At 39.8% G+C, this 18,599-nt stretch overlaps 1 protein-coding gene across 1 annotated transcript in view; it reads right to left on the reverse strand.

Annotated features, from left to right (window-relative positions):
* Window positions 1-289: 289 nt before the first annotated feature.
* The window catches only part of RAB38 (RAB38, member RAS oncogene family), a 48,642-nt gene continuing 30,332 nt past the window's right edge, over window positions 290-18,599 (reverse strand). Inside the window, exon 3 of the mRNA XM_045818120.1 lies at window positions 290-1,301. Coding sequence (XP_045674076.1) covers window positions 1,146-1,301 — 156 coding nt within the window. The 3' untranslated portion in view covers window positions 290-1,145. The remainder of the gene's footprint in view (window positions 1,302-18,599) is intronic.

The raw sequence follows: 18,599 nt of genomic DNA on the forward strand, positions 1-18,599 counted from the left end.
AAGATTTGTATACACTACCTACTTTCTTGGCCTATATGTCAATTTGAACAATAGGTACAGATGGAATAGGCTTGTCTCAGTTTGCTTTTTTTTAAGATTTTATTTTATTTTTAGAGAGGGAAGGGAGGGAGATAGAGAGAGAGAGAAACATCAATGTGCAGTTGCTGGGGGTCATGGCCTGCAACCCAGGCATGTACCCTGACTGGGAATCGAACCTGCGACACTTTGGTTCACAGCCTGTGCTCAGTCCACTGAGCTATGCCAGCCAGGGCTGCTTGTCTCAGTTTTAATACTGCCTAGCAGTTCCCTTAAATGTACATGTCCCATCTCCTTTTTGAAAGAGAATTTTAGAAATGAGTCTTGAGAACCATGGATACGTAGTGAAAGAAAAAGTTCACAACACTAAGAAACTGGAAGCACTTTCAGAAATAAGGAAACAGCATCTGTTAATGTTTTATTTTTCACTTGTGAAAATATATACAATGTATATTACATGTACAGAGTCCCACAGCATGAGTCAGAGAGAGCTGGCAAAAAGGCACGTCTAGGGGGCAGAGCTTCTTGTATGTTTTTCAGTTAGACCAACATTCAGTGCGTGACAAGTGACAGCAGAAGCAACAGAAGCACAGAAAGCCTGTGTATATGACTCTGAAGAGCTAAGTCAGAGGTAACTCTCAGGTGTGTCAAGAATGGAGGTCATTTCTGGAGAAAACACCATCTCCACTCAGAAGCCCTGTCAGAGCAGCAGAGAATGTGTTGAAATCTGGACAGACTCCAGAGGAAAGCAAAAGCCAGTGCTTGTCAGCAGTCTGCTCCTTTCCCCTTTCTCTTTTAAAACCTGAGGCCTTGGCTGATTCAAAGAGGCAAATAGCAGGACCCACTCTAGTCCTGCAGATTTGTGGTCAGCTACAAAACAGAATTGTTTAACAGACTAAATATTTTAAAAGGTTGTAAACACTGTGCTGATGCTGGCAAAATAACACATAAAAAGAACGTTTGCTATCCCTCTTGTATAGGAAAGATACAGGCATAGATCTTTGGCTTGCCACATGTGTGTCCCTATCACAACATTTACCCAACACGGTAACAACCGAGATAATTTATGAGATGATGGGATTACTTCCCTCCTAGGCCAGCCAGGAAGCCTAGTAAGATTTGGCACAGCCGGAGCAGCTGACAGCCCTTGGCGGTGTGAGATGGGGCTTTACCACGTCCGGCTCGATGGACTCCATCAGGTCACACTCATTGGCCAGTATATGCTTCACTAGGCACCTGGAGGCTTCATCGATGTTGATGTTTTCCTAGAGGGAGGGGGGAAACAAAAGAGCTTTTCTTATTCAATATTCCGAATAACGTTGGAGCAGAGACCTTTGTGGGATGGGACACAAGGGTGACATTTTTGGCAATTCGTTTAAATATCCCTTCCTAGACCCTTACTTCTCATGAATCCTCTTTCTTGTCCCCTCACTTTTATTTATTCTTTTAAAGAACTTTTCTTTTTTAGTCCTTCACAAAAGTAAAACTATTTATTTTGTTTTGTCACATAGTAGGGACAGTGTTTTGTAGGCTCACTTAGCAGGTTGAATTTAAGTTAGAGAGCAATTTTCTTATTTTTCACATACTCTTACACTATAGTATAATATTGTAAAATACTTCCAGTGTACTAAACACAAAATTTTGATCTTCAGTAAAGTCAAACTTGACTGTTTTTATCACACTTTGTAGAACTTCTCTGATGTGTTTCCTCATATTCAACGTAAAGAGCTAAGGACTTCCTTGTCACACTGTTTCACTACAAAACCTTGCTGTCCAATCGGAAGTGTAGCACTTATTCCTACTTTTTGTTTGCATGTCTTAGTTGTCGATATATTTTGAGATCACGGCATGAAGTTGTATCACATGGAAAATGTAAGAGGTAGTGATGGTTTCCACATGGTATTTATGGTGAATGCCTAATGGCATTAGATGAAAATATTCATTAGCATGTTCTCTATATTTCAGGCTTAACCCTGAGTTCACCTGCTATGGAAACTTAAGGTAACTTTTCAAGTTCCAGCCAACAGCCTGGTTGTTTTCTCTTATTTATAGAGTCATAATGAAGATGCTTCTGGGGGTCACTAAATCTAAAACAAGGTAAAGTTTGGGTTGCTTTTGTGCTTATTTGCAATGTTTTTCTATTTGGTCTGTGTACGAGACCAGAGTTCATGTCACTCGGCCTCCCCTTTCTGCACCTATACACTCATCTTGACAACAACACTTATCTTATAAAAAATTGCTTCCCTTCAACAGGTGTAGTGATCATAACTTTCACAATGTGAACATTCTACACACTTTACATACATAGTCTTTTTTAATCTCAAGATTTGTTTCCTGTTCTTATTGATTTTGTTGTTGTTGTTGGGGTGGGAGTGGGAAGGGCCTTACCTACCTCCAGCTCAAGTATTTGCCTCATGCTGTGGAAGCTAGTCCGTAAAGGATAGATTATTCTTCCCTTTCCTCTGCTATGCAGGTTACTATGCCTTCCAGTCACTGCCCATGCTTGGCATGCCTCCTGCCACCCCTCCTCTCGCTGAGGTTGTTCCTGGGGTCACACTTGAACTACAAGCTCCTGGTCAGTAGTCTGACCAAGGCAGGGATGCACCCAGCTCAATGCTTGGCTCTTGAGTCCAGCAGCTTGTTCATGTGACCAATTGGAAGACAGGTCCAGGTCTTCTAATGTCTCGGATTCAAAGAAAGTGGGGATGTATATGTAGCCTTACTTAGCCTTCCAGGCCTTGGCTTTCTGTGCCAGCAGATCTCCATAAATAAGTCCCACATTTGTGTAATTATGGAGTGTTTGCCAAGCCATTACTAACACAATACTTTGGTTCTTATTTGAATATTGCTTGTGTGTTGGGAAACAAGGCCACAAAATCCCTTCCTAAATGCTAAACATAGGATATCACCATATCATGTCTGCCTGCAGAGAATAAAACTGAAGTTTAGAGAGATTAAGAGACTCCCCCCAAGATTACACAGTGGGCAGGCTGGAGGGTCAGAACTTGCACCTAGTCTTTTTGACATCAAAGCCTGGTTTATATTAAGCTACACTCCTTTCCAAGATTATTTTGAAGATCAAGTACAAGAACAAATAAAAGTTTTTACCATAGCACTAGGCCCAATAGATGCTATATGAATCTTTTTTCCTTTCTCCTTCATACATTAGGAGAAAAACATACTTCTACAATAGAAAAATCTAGTTTTAAACATTAAAATGGGCCTTCCTTCATATACAATGTAAATTGGATTAGGTGATCCTATTTTTTAACCCCCCATTCATATATTAACATGCCAGTTAAATGGCGTTCTTTTATTAATATGCAAAGTGGCAAATCTAATCATGAGGATAGTGAAATGCTGGTGTGGACAAATCAATAAAAATCCATCATCATTATGAGAAAAACAACTAAAACCTAAATCCAATTAGTGGCAGCCTAGTCAGATCATTTTAGTAAAAGCTGAGACGAAACTGATGCAGCTGTTGGTGAAGTTTAACACACTGAGTAAAGGCTAGTTGGTGTCAAGAACAGGACCTGGGACCATGTCTGCTCCCATCCAAGCCGAGGAGCGGCACTGCCTGCTTTTAGACTGCATACACGAACAATGTGGCAGTTCATGGTGACTGAGGCACATTCATTCATTCAACCAATATTATTTAGATTCCCACTGAGTACTAGATATACAAAGATAAACACATAAAATAAGTCCCGTCCTTAACTGAGTTTGTACACGAGCAAGGTTTATGTAAAATAGCAAGGGCACACTAAGGTTGGAAGTGGCATCTGAGCCAGATCATGGTAGAAGCTTGAGTGCTAAGTTAGCCCGGCAGAGCCATTGAGGTTGTTTTGCAGGTGATGGGTCAACAAACACAATACAATAAAAATCCATTATTAGACAAAACTGTGCAAACACTTAGCACTCGTCTTATCACTTAACCCATCAGGAAGTATTTAGTCAATACCTGTGATGTGTACCAGGGTGCTGATTGGTATGAAAAACCTCTTCCAGATTAGAGATTTCAAGAGAAGCCAGAAAGAAGAACAAACCCATTACATACTACTATATTTAACACATATCATCTATAAAAAAGCATAGTATATAGTGTTTAGGGCATATGCCCAAAGCCAAACTCTGATCTCAGTGCCCTTACTTTCTGGTTGTATGACCTTGGAAAAATTCCTTTACCATTCCTGCCTCAGTTTCCTAATATGTGATAATAGAATTAAAAGATCTACTTTGTAGGTGACAGTAAGTTAATATTTAACATATGTGAAATGCTTAGAGAAATACTTAGACAAGGGCATAGAGTACATATTCAATAAATGTTATTTATATATGCTTCTCCTTTAATCATCAGAAGAACATGATAATGTGTGTATTCTATTCCTTCATTTTGCAGCTGAGGACACTTAGATTTTTGGAGGAGTAAGTGGCTGGACCCAAGACACACAATTGGAAGTGGTAGGACCAGGTGTGAGCCCAGCGAGAAGAGTAAACACCAATATTTACCATATGCTTTCTACAAAAAGCAATGTGTTTAGTGTTTAGAGCTAGAGCACATGCTTTGAGCCAGATCCTGTCTTAGCTCCTCCAGGAAAACATTTCTCCAAATATGTAGAGGAACAGCATGGGCAGGGCACATGTTTCCAACATAAACAAGTAGAAGTGTGCAGTCAGGCCTCAGGCAAAGCTGGTTTCTATTGCTGGTTCTTCCATACACCACTGAAGTCACAGCCAAGGGCCTAGACTAGGAGAGGGAACAGCAATACAGACCAATCTTCCCACTCCCTTCTGTCCAAGACCAGCATGGTTCATCAAACCCTGCCTGACAGCACCACAGGCTCAGACCTTTTGGGCCATTATACTGATGAGGTCTGTCCTGAAAAAAGTCCAGCCACTGTTAATATAAAGTGAACGATGTGTGTGACATCGATGCAACCTGGCAGCCAAGAAGAGTGGACTGGAATGCACATGTGTGAAGGACAACTTCACTAGTCAGTAGGGGAGGCAGATGCCACTGAGTGAGCATGTGTACTGTGTGATCATCGCATTCAAAATGACTGAGCGAGTAGAGCAATGAATCTGCATCAAATTTTGCATTAAGCTTATATATTCCTCCATGGAAACTATTCAGATGATTCAGAAGGCTGCAGCTATAGGCAACTGGTGATTGGCAGCTTCTTCACATCAACATGCCTGCTCATGCGTCATGTCTTTTGCAGAGATTTTTGGCAAAACATCAAATCACCCAGGTGACTCAGCTCCCCTACAGCCTAGATTTGGTGTCCTTCAACTTCTGGCTTTCCCTAAGACTAAAACCACCTTTGAAAGGGAAAAGATTTCAGATCATCAGTGAGATTCAGGAAAATATGACGGGATAGCTGATAGCAATTAGGAGAACTGTGTGAGGTCTCAAGGTGCCTATTTTGAAGGAGTCTGAGGTGTTACTGTTCTATACACAATGTTTCTTATATCTTGTATCTTTTTCAGTAAATGTCTCTATTTTTCATCGTACCTGGCTGGATACTTTCTGGACAGATCTTGTATTATTGACTGAGCTGCTTGTCACCCAAGCAGACAAAGCCAAGTGCTTAATTTCTAGGTGATTATGAAGAAATAGAACTGATGACTTAAGGGCAAAATACTAACTGGGAATTTTTATTTGTTTTTATTCTAGAAAGTACTAACATCTCCAGAAGCATTTTTTGCTAAAAAGGAAATTTGCAAACTCTATGACTTCCGGGAGAGGTTCACTTAGACTGAAGCTGACTGTGATTTATTTACGTGCTTGCACTATGACAAGATGGTCTATTGCGCAGACTGCCTTAGGTGGATGTGTGCTCATCTTTGTGCCTGTGCTCAGAATCTTTTCATTTATATCAATAAGCATGCCTGAGAAATAGGCTTTGAGATTCCCAATAAGGCACTTTAATAAAAACAACTATTGGGAACCACCAGTTATTATTGAGTGTCTATGCTGGGCATATAGTAGATGCTTTACTTACAAAACTACACTCACATTCAACTGTCACAAAAATGTGCTAAAGAGTGAATAGCCAGATTTTAGAGGAGAGGAGACTTTAACCTTTCACAAAATTATGTAATTTGCCCAGAGCAGAAGAAAATCTTGGTCAATCTGTCATTCCAACAAGCTTGGCCTAATTCTATTCCTATCCAGCTCCCACATACCTTACAGTGTCTCCCAGGACTAAAACAGCTATTAAAATAAATTTTACTTACAAATCAGTAGGTCTCAATCCTGTCTGCATATTCAGTTCACTTGGAGAGTTAAAAAACGGTTACCAGGGCTCTCCTCCCTGATATTGTAATAGTTTATCTGAAATGGTGCACAGCATGGGTATTTTTAAAAAAGATTTTCCCTTTCTTAAAATGTTCAGCCAGGTTTGAGACACACTTGCATAATTAAGCTTATCTTTAAAGGCACTCATTTTTAGTTCAATAGTGAACTTTCTGGAAATATTTAATACAGTGATTTTAAGCTGCACCGATTCTGATCTTCCTGCAGATAAAGGCATATAAATCTAAGTATCTGAGGTCTTAGGAAATTGTCAGTTTTTTAATTAGTTATTTAGAACATCTGTCTTATGTCAAATTATTTAATCTCTGACCCCTGGTGCCAGAGAGCAAAAATATTCCAGTAGAAAACCTTCACATCTGCCCAGTTAGAAGGTGGCAAAAAAGTCATCCTCCCTTAATCTTTCCAAATACATCAGCCTCAAACAAAACACCAAGTGTACCAGAGGCTCCGAGGTTAGGGCGCTAAATTCCTCAGCCCTGTGCAATTTTTATAGGAGCAGATGGCCTGCTGGATAACACCACTGTAAGAAGTCTTACACAGAACAGGGTTTTTTTAATCCTTACTCTAAAATTCAGCATTTGTTTATTGAGCACAGAAGTGCCAAATGTTTTGCTAGATTTCATTTACTTTAGTTCATATCTAACATGGGGTGAGCATCGTGGACACCTGTGTTTTTATCTGCTTAGTACTTCTCCCTGATGCCTAATATCACTCCCCACTTCCCTTGGGTAACTGCTTCCTCCCTCTGCAATCAGGAGCTTTTATTGAGGCTCCTCCAGACTGAGCCCTAAATCTCAGGAATTGTTCCCAGAGGGTGGCATTTCACTTAACTTTCACAATAAAGCTGAGGTGGGAGGTGCTGCCCTCATGTTACAGATGAGAAAAGTGAGGTTCAGAGAGATTAAATGGTCTCAGTAAGGAGCAGAATCTGACTTGCAACTTCTATCCCCGAAGCTTCCATATTCTCTTTTTTTCCTTCTCCTTGCTTACTTAGAGTCTATGGCCAACAGTTGATTAATGCCCAAGTGAAAGTCTGCCTGAACCCGAAGCACATGGTTTTTTGCACATGCCACACTTTCTCCAAGTGAGGAAGAAGTGAGGAGTATGATTCATACAAACCAGGTCCTAATGATGCCCTACTCTCTGAAAGTTCCCAGGCTTTAGTCTATGTAACAGGCACTGGGAAGGAGCCATACTGTCACTGATTTCAACACAAGACAGAGTCACATCGTCAGCATGGAGATATGGGGAAAGATGAGAAATGTTCACAAATAAAATCAGCTTGAAAGATTGTGTCCCTTTGACAATGCCTCCCCCATCCTCACCACAGTCCTACTTCAGCCCCTGTCTTTATACACTAGATGTCAAAGTTCATTGCAAATCCTCTCACTCCCCTCTTTTCTATAGCCCCAAGGCCTTCTGTCTTAAAGCTCTCTTCTTTTATCTCCATGCCCTCACTCTAGCAGCCTCTAGAACCCCACTTCAGCCAGGAAACATCCACCAGCTTACACAGAACCTCCCGATGTGAAATAGGAAGGAAAATTACATATCACTAATTCAAACTGCTCTCTTTGACATATTAGCAAATTAAGGCAAGAGAGTAGGAAAGTGACTAGTCTTCCATCATGCAGGCTACCTCTTAGTTCTTGCTGCTTACACACTTCTATTTCCAGAAATATTATCTCTTCTGAGTAGTCTTCTCTCAGCACTATGAACTGTATCTTCAGTGCTCCTTGGCACTTCCTACCTACCTGGCACTTAGCAGATGGCATAAATTAAGCTCTGCCACTGTTGTTAAAGAACATTGCTTGAGTGAAAACATATAGGAACAAGAATTATGTGTAAAAGTGGATGTGTTGATAAAATTAAACAAATCCATGTTTACATTACCTTTTTGAGTTTGGAATATCAGGATGCTAGCTAACTAGCAGATCTCTGGCCTCAACCCTAGAACCTAAGTCTGCCTCTCCCTGCCAAATCCCTGACGCCTACCTCCTAAATACCACAGCGAGACAAGAAGTCATTCTTAGCCTGAGCAACTTCACTTAGCTTGTGTTACATAATTTACTTCTTCCTGACGTGGAATAACACTATCCTCCCCCTTTTTTTTCATTCCACAAACTTTTAATAGCAAAAAAAGAGGTGATGCATCAATTTGAAGTTCTTATCATGAAATATCATGTAACTAAATGAAATAATTCATTTTTCAGCAAATAATCATTGAGCACTTTCTGTGGACCAGATACCACTCATCAGTCTGAATGATCTTTGCTTTAACATGTTATGGAGTCAGCTCTTAGGTGGTGATCTTATTAGTCCAGACCTCTCCTGGCTTCTGCTCAGACATAATGATGGTGACATTTCCCCTTCTCCCCATCACTGTGACAGTTCATCCTAGGTCAGGCCTTGCACAGTCTCTTCTCTAACCACATGGCTCCAATTTCTTGCCACGGCAATCATCTCATATATTCCTTCTAGGCTATCTCCTGACTACTCTAATTTAAGTGTAACCACAGTGTCTTACCTCATCCCCAATTTGCAGTTCAAAAAGACTGTTGGCTTACATTGCCTACTCAGAATCAGTCGGGACCACTGAACTGAGGGCCAACCGATATGGCCCCAACTTAGTTTTCCTGTCTCATCTCTACTGGCTTCCCTAACTTGGTTGGCTCCTAGCTGAACTAAACCACAGGCCATTCCCTCAAGGTGCTTGGCTTAGGTTAATCTCACACCATCTTTATCTGTAGATCCCCTGCCTGTCCAGAGCAAACATATCTCATCTGGGTTTTTTAAAATTACTTTTTAAATTTTAAAGTTTTTTTTATTATTTTTCAATTACAGTTCATATCCAGTATTATTTTACATTAGTTTCAGGTATACAGCAGAGTGGTTAGACAATTATGTAATTTATGAAGTGATTTCCCTCATAATTCAAGTACCCACCTCATTCATAAATATTTAGCTACTGACAGCTATCTGATTCAAAAGGATTTCATTTTATTCTGCTTTGAACTTTTAGATGTAATTCAGGTATACTTCTCAGTTTCAGAATCTTCTGGTCATTTTGAATTTTTATTATTTGTGCATTTGATTATTTAAGAGGAAAAGTGCAGTACAAGGACTAAGAACTATCTTAGCTCTGCCAGCTGCTGGCTGTGTGACCTCAGGGAAGTCACCATAACCTCCCTCCCAGCCTCAGTTTCCTTACCTATGATCTGTGACAAAAATGTCAACTTCATAAAGTTGTTGAGGATGTGCATAAAATGAGATGAGATATGTGAAAGAACTTGGCAAGAGTGTCAGCATATAACAGGCCCTGAAAAGAAAGTATAATGCTTGGGAAACAGAAGAACATTGCATTAATATTACTGATGAGAAGCTGCAGTGGTACATACGGGAGTGTTTGTGGATGGCTGGGCAGCCGTGGGGAACAGAGACATTTATGAAGTGCTTCAGCACCATACTTGTGGTTTTTTGCTCTTTCCTAGGTGGTGCTACCCCCAAGTTTTCCTTTCTCCATTTCTCCGAGCCTAGCCCAAAATGAAGTTAACGTATTTTTTTCACACAATTGAAACAAAGCAGAGTGAGGTAATGTTAATAAGCAAGTTGGGGAAATGGGCCTGACTGGGGATGATGAAGTGTTGACACTACTGCCCTGATGTGCCTCCTCTGGCCAATGCCCACCTCCAACTGGAACTAGTTTGGACTGGGTAACTCTCAGGTACTTGCACAGCAGTCTCCTATATGAGCTGTTATCAAGCACGATTGCAAAGACTTTTAGGAATGTACCCTCTCACCAGAGAGTAAACTTCTTGAGAGCAGAAGTGGCACTTTTATGTACTTGGGGTGTTGCCAGCATCTTACACAGGGGCTGTTGGCTCGTACGTGCTCAAGTCATTTATGAATGAACTGCCCTATGAAAGGGAAAGAAAAATGGACCAATATCAACTAAAAATCACACACAAAAAATACTGTGAGCTGTTCTGTGTTAAAATCTATTATACTGAAGTTTCTTTAACCTCAGGACAACTTTAGACAGAAAATGAATAGATGTGGATTCTAGCCCGGGTATTGCCACCCACTAGCTTAGTCACCATAAACTGATCAGGTCTTCTCTCTGTCATCAGTCTCACCAGCTGTGAAAGGAATTTATATTCTGCTTTCTTTTTTCCCAAACAGAATTAAAGGTGACTCTTGAGACTATCTCTAGCCCTTGACTAATGCAGTTAAATGTGTGGGAGTCCTAAGAATAATGCTCCCTCAATGGGAAGGATTTCTCACACTGAGAGTTTCAGTATAGAATGTTTGTTTAGGCAATCATTTACTTCTGCAAGTGCACTCTATCAACATGATTGGTCAGAAGTTGTGGGTTGCAAAAATCAGAAACCCATTGAACTGCCTAGGTCATCTGGAGGGTAGTTCCCAGGAGTGCTCGAATGGCTGAAAGATGCAGGCCATTCCAAGAACCTTAGGAAATAAAATTAAACTCTGAAACACCATCAGGTCAGCTTCCGCTTAGCCATCTGCCCAGCAACTTTTTGCACAGAGAGAGGGAGATAGCTCCCAACAGCATCTGGACTTACATTCTCATAGCTTTGCCACACAGGCGAAAGGCCTCCTACCCCCAAACTGGGTTTCGAAATCCTGGGGAAGGATGCTAATGAGTCTGGCTTCAGTCACATGTTCCTGCTGGAGACTAAAGCAACTCTGAGCCCAGGAGAGGATGGTACCAGGAGGGACCCCACTTAGGTTATGTAGGCGCTATTGGCCAATCACTGTGACTTGAGAGACAGAGTATGTGGGAGATGGTAACTTCCATTTGGACAACCTGTGGAGGGGAGCTGAAAGGGAATGATGAGGGGGAGGAACACAAAACTGGCCATGGAAGAATCATGGCAAAATCAAGAAACCCTCAGTTGTATTTCCTATATCGCTTCGTGGACATTTGCAATCATCTACACTAGTGTAGATATATTTGTATTTTAGATGAACATAAGCAATTTATGATTTTACAAAGATATAGGAAAATATTTTTCTAAAGTTGTACATTATAAACATATATTTAGCAGCAGCGGATAACTTTAACATATGCAGAATAAGTGGACAGTTGAGGCTCTAATATTTGACATGCAAAAAGAGAAAAGTAGAATCAAAATGACCTGAAAGAAAGCACCTCTTCAAGGAAAAGGGGCAAGTCAAGGAACATGTATAGAGAACCCATGGGCACAGAAAACAGGGTGGGGATTGGCTGTGGGTGGGGGCAGAGGGGCAGGGGAGAGCAACGTGGAAATGGGTGGGACAACTGAATTGAACAACAATAAAAAAAGTGTTATGTTTTGATTCATTCACATTGGAAAAAACAAAGCACCTCGTCAGAAAGGCATGAAATAGTTGCTTAATAAGTTTTTCTGGAAAAATAAAAGAAATAATAGAGCTTCTTGAAGCTTAAGACTTAACCTCAGTTCTGATTTTCTGGTTGTTTTTACCTAATTAAATAGATTCAAAAGGACATCAACTTTGCCAGATAAAGGATGTTTCTGCTTCAAATGTAAACTTTAAAGATGTTAACTTTGTTCCTGAGAACCACTTAAGATGAATTGCATGTTTTCTTGCATTACCGGGTATTATTTAGAAGACAGTTTAGCTTTCCTTGCTTACCATGGGTACCCTTTACTTCTCTCTTCCTACTTCTCTCTTCCTACTTCTCCTGGAATCATGTATATATAGCTATACATATGTATAGCTAATAAGCCAGTTCTATGGGTTGACACTTTAATGATATATGGCCTAAAAGGAATAGGATAAAGTTCTTTTTAAATATACACCTATTTCTAATTAAAAGAAAATAGGCAAAAATATTAGTGAATCAATTTGTGATTTGATTGATTACAGATCATTTAAATCTTCTATTTTATAATTCTGGTTATTTTCTAAGCTATTCATAAGGAATATATACTATGTTAACAGCCACAGTCTAAGGTGTAAAACAAAAAACATAGGAGTGATTAATTTTGAACCATGAATAGTTTATAAAGTCCTAACATCTTTTTCTTAGCTCTCAAGCCCAGACCACAGGAAGGAAACAGCATATCTATAAATATTTCATGAACTGTAAGATAGAAATATGTAAGAATGAATGGAAAATTGTGTAGGTTTTTCTCACAGATGGAAAAAAATCTGTAAGATTGAATCTGGAGAGAAATAAGGACAGGAAGCTCAGATAAAGAAATGCTAACTATAAAAGCATTAGTAACCCGACAAAGGAGGAGAAGGAGGAAAGAGATCTAAGAGAATGCAGTCTGACTACAGGAATATCTCATATAAAATCAGGTTTAAAAATAACATACACAGCCCTGGCCAGGTGGCTCAGTTGGTGGGAGTGTCGTTGTGTTTACCAAAAAGTTGCAGGTTCTACTTCCAGTCAGGGCATGTGTCCAGGTTGTGGGTTTGACTCCATTCTGGCATATCCAGGAGGCAACTGGGCAACTGATTGATGGATATTTCCCTCTCTGATGTTTTTTATTCCTCTCTATCTCTCTAAAATCAATATAAATATTCCCTCAGGGTAGAATTAAAAAATAAATAAATAAATGAATAACCTACACAAAAGAAGGAAAAGAGAAGTAGACTGAGAACAGTTTCAAGGGTGGTCTGAACTCATCCAAATGGGGTCAAGGACCTCAAACCAAGTACAAAGATATGCCCAGAGAAACTGCTACAGGCAGAAAATGATAGTACTATATTGGGGTTTATTCCGAGCAAAAGTAGTATCATGGAAGGACAGACTAATATTTGCAAAATACGGTGTAAGGTTAACAGATGACATAGATGGCAGAGTTAACACAACAAACTAACTTCATTTGCTCTTGTAATAAAGATTTCAGGTTGAGCAATCAGGAGACCACCTTTTACATCTTATCTTTAGTATAATGCCCCTATACTGTCCTGTGGACAGGGGTTGGCTCCAAAGTAAAGTAGGTAAATTTAATTGGCTCAAATGGTGGCGGAGGACTACTAATTATTTAGTAACATTAAACAAGAAGAGAGTCTAAGGCAGTGACATAGAGCTTGAACCTCTGATGGGAACTCACTTCATTTTTATCAGAAGTTTGGACAAAGTCAAAATACCCATGCCCTCTGCTACCAGCCCTCTCTCTCTCTTTGGCCTCAGTCTTTCATCTGAATGTGGGAGTGTCCAGGGATCTGCCCTTGACCCTCCTACCTGCAGTTGGACTTTTCTCCTGAACTCCAGAAGCACAACCAACTACCTACTTGACATCTGCTCATAATTGTCTTCTAGATTTTAACATCATAGTAGTCCCCCACTTATCCATGGTTCTCTTTCCATGGTTGCAGTGACCTGCTGTCAATAACTGTCCAAAAACATTAAACGGAAAATTCCATAAATAAACAACTTATAAGTTTTAATTCTCATGCCATCCTGAGTACTGTGATGAAATCTCACACTGTCCCAACTCCATATCCCAGGACGTGATTCATCACTGTGTTCAGTGTATCCACAGTGTGCACCCTACTGCCCATTAGTCACTTAGTAGCTGCCTTGGTTATCAGATGATTGTCATGGTATCACAGTGCTTGTGTTCAAGTAACACTTATAGTGGCCTAACACCACATCACAACGCCTATGTCATCCACCTCACTTCAACTCCTCGGGTAGACATTATATCTTCTCACATCAGCATCACAAGAAGAGTTAGTACAGTACAAGATATGTACTGTATCTTGACAGAGATGGACCACATCACATACCTTTTAGTATGGCATATCATTATAATTGTTCTATTTTATTGTTAGTTATTGTTGTTGATCTCTTACTATGCCTGCTTTATAAATTAAGCTATCATAGGTATGTATTAGAGGGAAAAAAGATCGATATGTAGAGTTCAGTGCTATTCACAGTTTCAGGTATCCAATGGGGGTCTTGAAACACAACCCCTGCAGAGAGGAGAGGGCTACTCTATACAAAACTGAGTCTTGGACATCTATCCACTGACTCCTTCACATCTCAGAACCCATACTTCAGAAAACGTCAACTCTATCATTCCAGTTGCACAGGCCAAAAACTGTGGTGTCCTTTGCAATTCCTATTGTTATCTCTTTATCCTCATCCAAATTGTCAGGAAATCCTCTCTGCTCTATGTCCAAAAATGCATGTAGACTTTGACTACTTCCCACAATTCCTCCTTAGACAGTGCAATAGAGTCCAAGCTGATCTGTTTCCAACCCTCCCCAGTATAACCGAGGCTCAACGTAACTGCCAGCATGATTGTTTAAATAAAATTGTATCACATCTCTGATCAGACCTAATGTCTTCTCTTCTTACTCAGGGCAAAACCTGAAGCCGTTACAATGCTCTAAAGAGTCAACATGACCCAGCCACCTCCCTGATCTCATCTTTATTTTTCTATTAAAGCTGTCAGTTCCCACCACAGTGCCTCTGTACATGCTACATCCTCTTCCTGGACCATTTCCCTCCCAGGAATCTATATGCTGAATAGTGTCTCTCCTTTAAATCTTTCAATTAAAAAAATAAAACACCTATTTGCAGTGAACCTTCCCTGGTCACATGTCTAAAATTGCCCTCCTTTCTTTGAACTGCCCCCTACACACCACCCATATATGCCACACAAGCTCTAGACTTCTTCACTTCTTTAATTTTCTACTCAGCACTTAGCTCATCTGACTAATTATATATGACATGTATTTATCATTTTGTTACCTGTCTCGTCCACTTCACTGCAAGCTCCAAGGAGCAGGAATTCTATCTGTTTTATCAACTGGAAGAGTCCTGGAGTGTAAAACAGTGCCTGTCACACAGAGGCGAGGTGCTCAATGATTACTGAAGACTGAATGAATCAAACTATAAAATAAGGAGTTAGATCATAAATGGCTTTGAAGTACTATTCAAATATAATTTTTCTGTGTTTCCATGCACTGATGGAAGAGACATAATGACATGATAATTTGGAGGCTAAGTATGGGTTTCCCTTACTGTGGTAACACTAGACGTCTTTAGACTTTGATAATTTGACTTTTCTCCTCATGTCTGCCCTCCTTTACAAAAATCTGAAACATGAAATCTTAAATTTATAACCAGATGAGCGAGAGGATGATAATTCTGTCTCCAAAGGAACTCTTCCTTTTAAAGGAACTCATCTGGGGACAGCTGCCATAATGAGCCTCTTGAGATAGTATTAAAAAGTGGGATTTACACACTAGGTCTCAGAAACTTTATATGGGTACTGCTAGGCACCTCATTGCCGACGCCCTCACACTTTATTTTGGGAACCCTGAGAAACATGAAAAGTAAAATACGTGCTCTGTGGTTCTCAAAGTTTGGGCCTGCACTGGAAAATTCAAAGTCACCAAGAGTTATCTCAATGGAGAACTTCCTTCCTCTGGAGCAACTTCTGACAGGCAAAATTATATTCACACGATGAGTTTACTTCATTTAGTTCAAGGAAATGGATTTACAACTCTTGATTTTTCTGTCATTGACTTTTTCTAAAATATTCCTAGGGCAACCTAATCACTTCGGAACATCCCTGGACACGTCGGGCTAACCTAGTTTTTAAACACTGCCCCAACACGTTAGGTTAGTGAACAGGCTGCCGGAGAGCTGCCGCTGCTGCTTCTGACTTATGTCTAATGGGATATTGATTTTCCCCCAATCCCTGCAGGCTCCCCCAAGGAATCAATAACTCACTAGTCAGTGAAGCAGACAGAGATGGAACAGAAAGCCTTGGGAGAGCAGGGCTGTCACCCACAAATCTAAGGGTGTTTCAAAGATGGCAAACAAGACACATTAAAGAAGGTAAAGGACCACGAAACCAAGGACAAACAAAATCAATACTGAAAAATATGAAGTAATACAGAGAGGAAGAAGTCCAGCATGTCTTAGTAACAAAACCCCCCTGAACCAAGGAAGCAGCCCTTCGCAGAGGGTTCTGACAACAGTCCTGGCAGACACAGAGCTGTGGCTTTTTTTCTTTTAAAAGTAGGAGCTGAGATAGAAAGCACCAGGTCTATCCAGAACGAATCAGACCTGGGTTTAAAATCCTAGTTCTGACACTCACTAGTTTCGACTTTCAGTAAGTTTCTTAGCCTGGTGTGCTTTACTCTCCACTTATCCTCATGATAAAATGAAGATAAGATAACACTACTTAAAAAAACATAATAAATTAAACTATATATAATAACTAAGATTGTGTCAAAAATAAAGTAGACAACAAAAGGTCAAAGGGCATGGATACCTTCTAGTTAAGGGTGGCAGACTGAGAAAAATACGTTTATTTCTGTTTTTTTACCAAAACTTAAAAAATGATTTCAAAGAAACAGAGTATTTAAAATAGAATTTCAAGAATGAAAGTAATGAGAAAATGTGTATCAGCATTCAAGAGATTTCAACACCTTTTTAGAAATCTGAAAGTAATGGAGAATAATAGTGGATTTATGAGTATGTACACAGGTATGTAAACCTTGAGAATCAGGAGACGCTGAAAAATTCTCCTATGTAGGTGGTGTGAGATGGAAAAATGTATCAATGAAAAGCCTGCCAATATGGCAGCTGAACCACCACGCACCCTCTCATAGCACTCTGGCATCTTCCCCACTACTGGGACAAAAGATTTCTGTAGAAAGAAAAACCCTTCAATAGCTGACATGTGGGAATCCCTAGCAACTACCAACCTAAAGTGAAATCTACTAATCAACGATCAGCACAGCCACTAACCGAAAAGCCTACTGAAACACACAGAGCTTAGTATATGCTTTTGATGGTCTAGCTCCTAAAAATGAATGTTCTACCAAGGATAATCAGATGTTTAAGGGGAACAACCTACATATGAACTGTGAAAATAACTCTAATGAAATATCTAATGCAAGAGAAAAAATATTTTAGAAAACTAATTACTATCTTCACAAATACAAGTGATTACATTCTTAACTAAAAATAGGATGCTATGAAAAAGAACAAAATAGGAAAGCTCTTCAAACTGAAAATTATGATTGCCAAAATTAAAATTATAATAACAGATTGGGAAGTGACTCAGAGAAATGTAAAAAAAAGTTAAAATGACAAAGTGTTGAAAATATTAGGGGAAAAAAGGCATAGTAGGTACACAGACTTAATTCAGGAAGTTACACTAAACCAGGAGCTCCATAAAGAACGAACAAAGAAAATAAAAGGGGGGAAATTTTCAAAGGAGTGATATTTCTCAGAACATAAGCTGAAAGGGTTTACAGAGGGCCCTGAACAAAGGTTCACATAGAGCATAGGACTGTGGAATTTCAGATCACTGGGGGTAAAGAGATGATCAAATGTTAAGAAGCTGCCTTTCTGTCAGGTAGAGGTTACAGCTTCTCCTTCAGGTGTTCTCACGGTCCTGGAGAGGTCAGCAGTTTTTATAGAATTTCATACTACATTATAATTATTCATTTATGTCAGTTTTCTTCCATGAGACCGGGAACATCTCAGTGAAGAGAAACTGCACCCTTTATCATCAGTGTTCCAATGCTTAGAAAAGTGGTGGCCTGAATACAGCCTGAATAACAGGAGTTATTCAAGGAATACTTCAGGAATGAATGATGGATGAATGACTGAATGACTGAATGAGTGAGTGAATTAATGAACAAAGTGTAACACAGTGCCTTTTAACCAGGGTACATATGAAAAGCACCAAAAAACCTCCCAAATCATACACTCTGTTCTCCTTCAGGTATTCCTAAGAGTAGGGACGATGCATCTGAAGTTTTAACAAGCTGTTCAGGTGTTCCTGATGTACAACTCTGTTCAAGAATCCTTGTTATTGGACAGGGCTCTGGACTAGATCTGAAGCCGAGGCCTGGTTTCTCAACACAAGTTAGTAAGATGCCTCTTTGGAATTCCATTTCATTAGTAGTAAAAAGAAAAAGAAAAAGAAAAATATTGTAGCCATTGTGTGTTGCTCAAATAAGAGCAGTTGAAACAAAAGAGAGATACGTGTAAAACAAGATTATGAGAATTCAAGTGAGGAAAAAACTGCTAAATTCTTGTTCTAGGGTATAAAGGAGGAATAAGCTAGACAGTAAGATCTGCAGGCTAATGGTAGAGCCTTGCAGGATGCTATACACCATTGCTAAGGAAGGAATTCACAGTTCCCATGCTAGGCCCCAAGGAATGAAGTGGGGCTGTTCCCTTACCTTCATTTTTCTTCTCTACTTCCCCTGCATGCTGTGCGGC

This window comes from Phyllostomus hastatus, unplaced genomic scaffold (assembly GCF_019186645.2).
Source record: "Phyllostomus hastatus isolate PE091 unplaced genomic scaffold, TTU_PhHast_1.1 phas_scaffold_317, whole genome shotgun sequence".
Classification (NCBI taxonomy): Eukaryota; Metazoa; Chordata; class Mammalia; order Chiroptera; family Phyllostomidae; genus Phyllostomus; species Phyllostomus hastatus.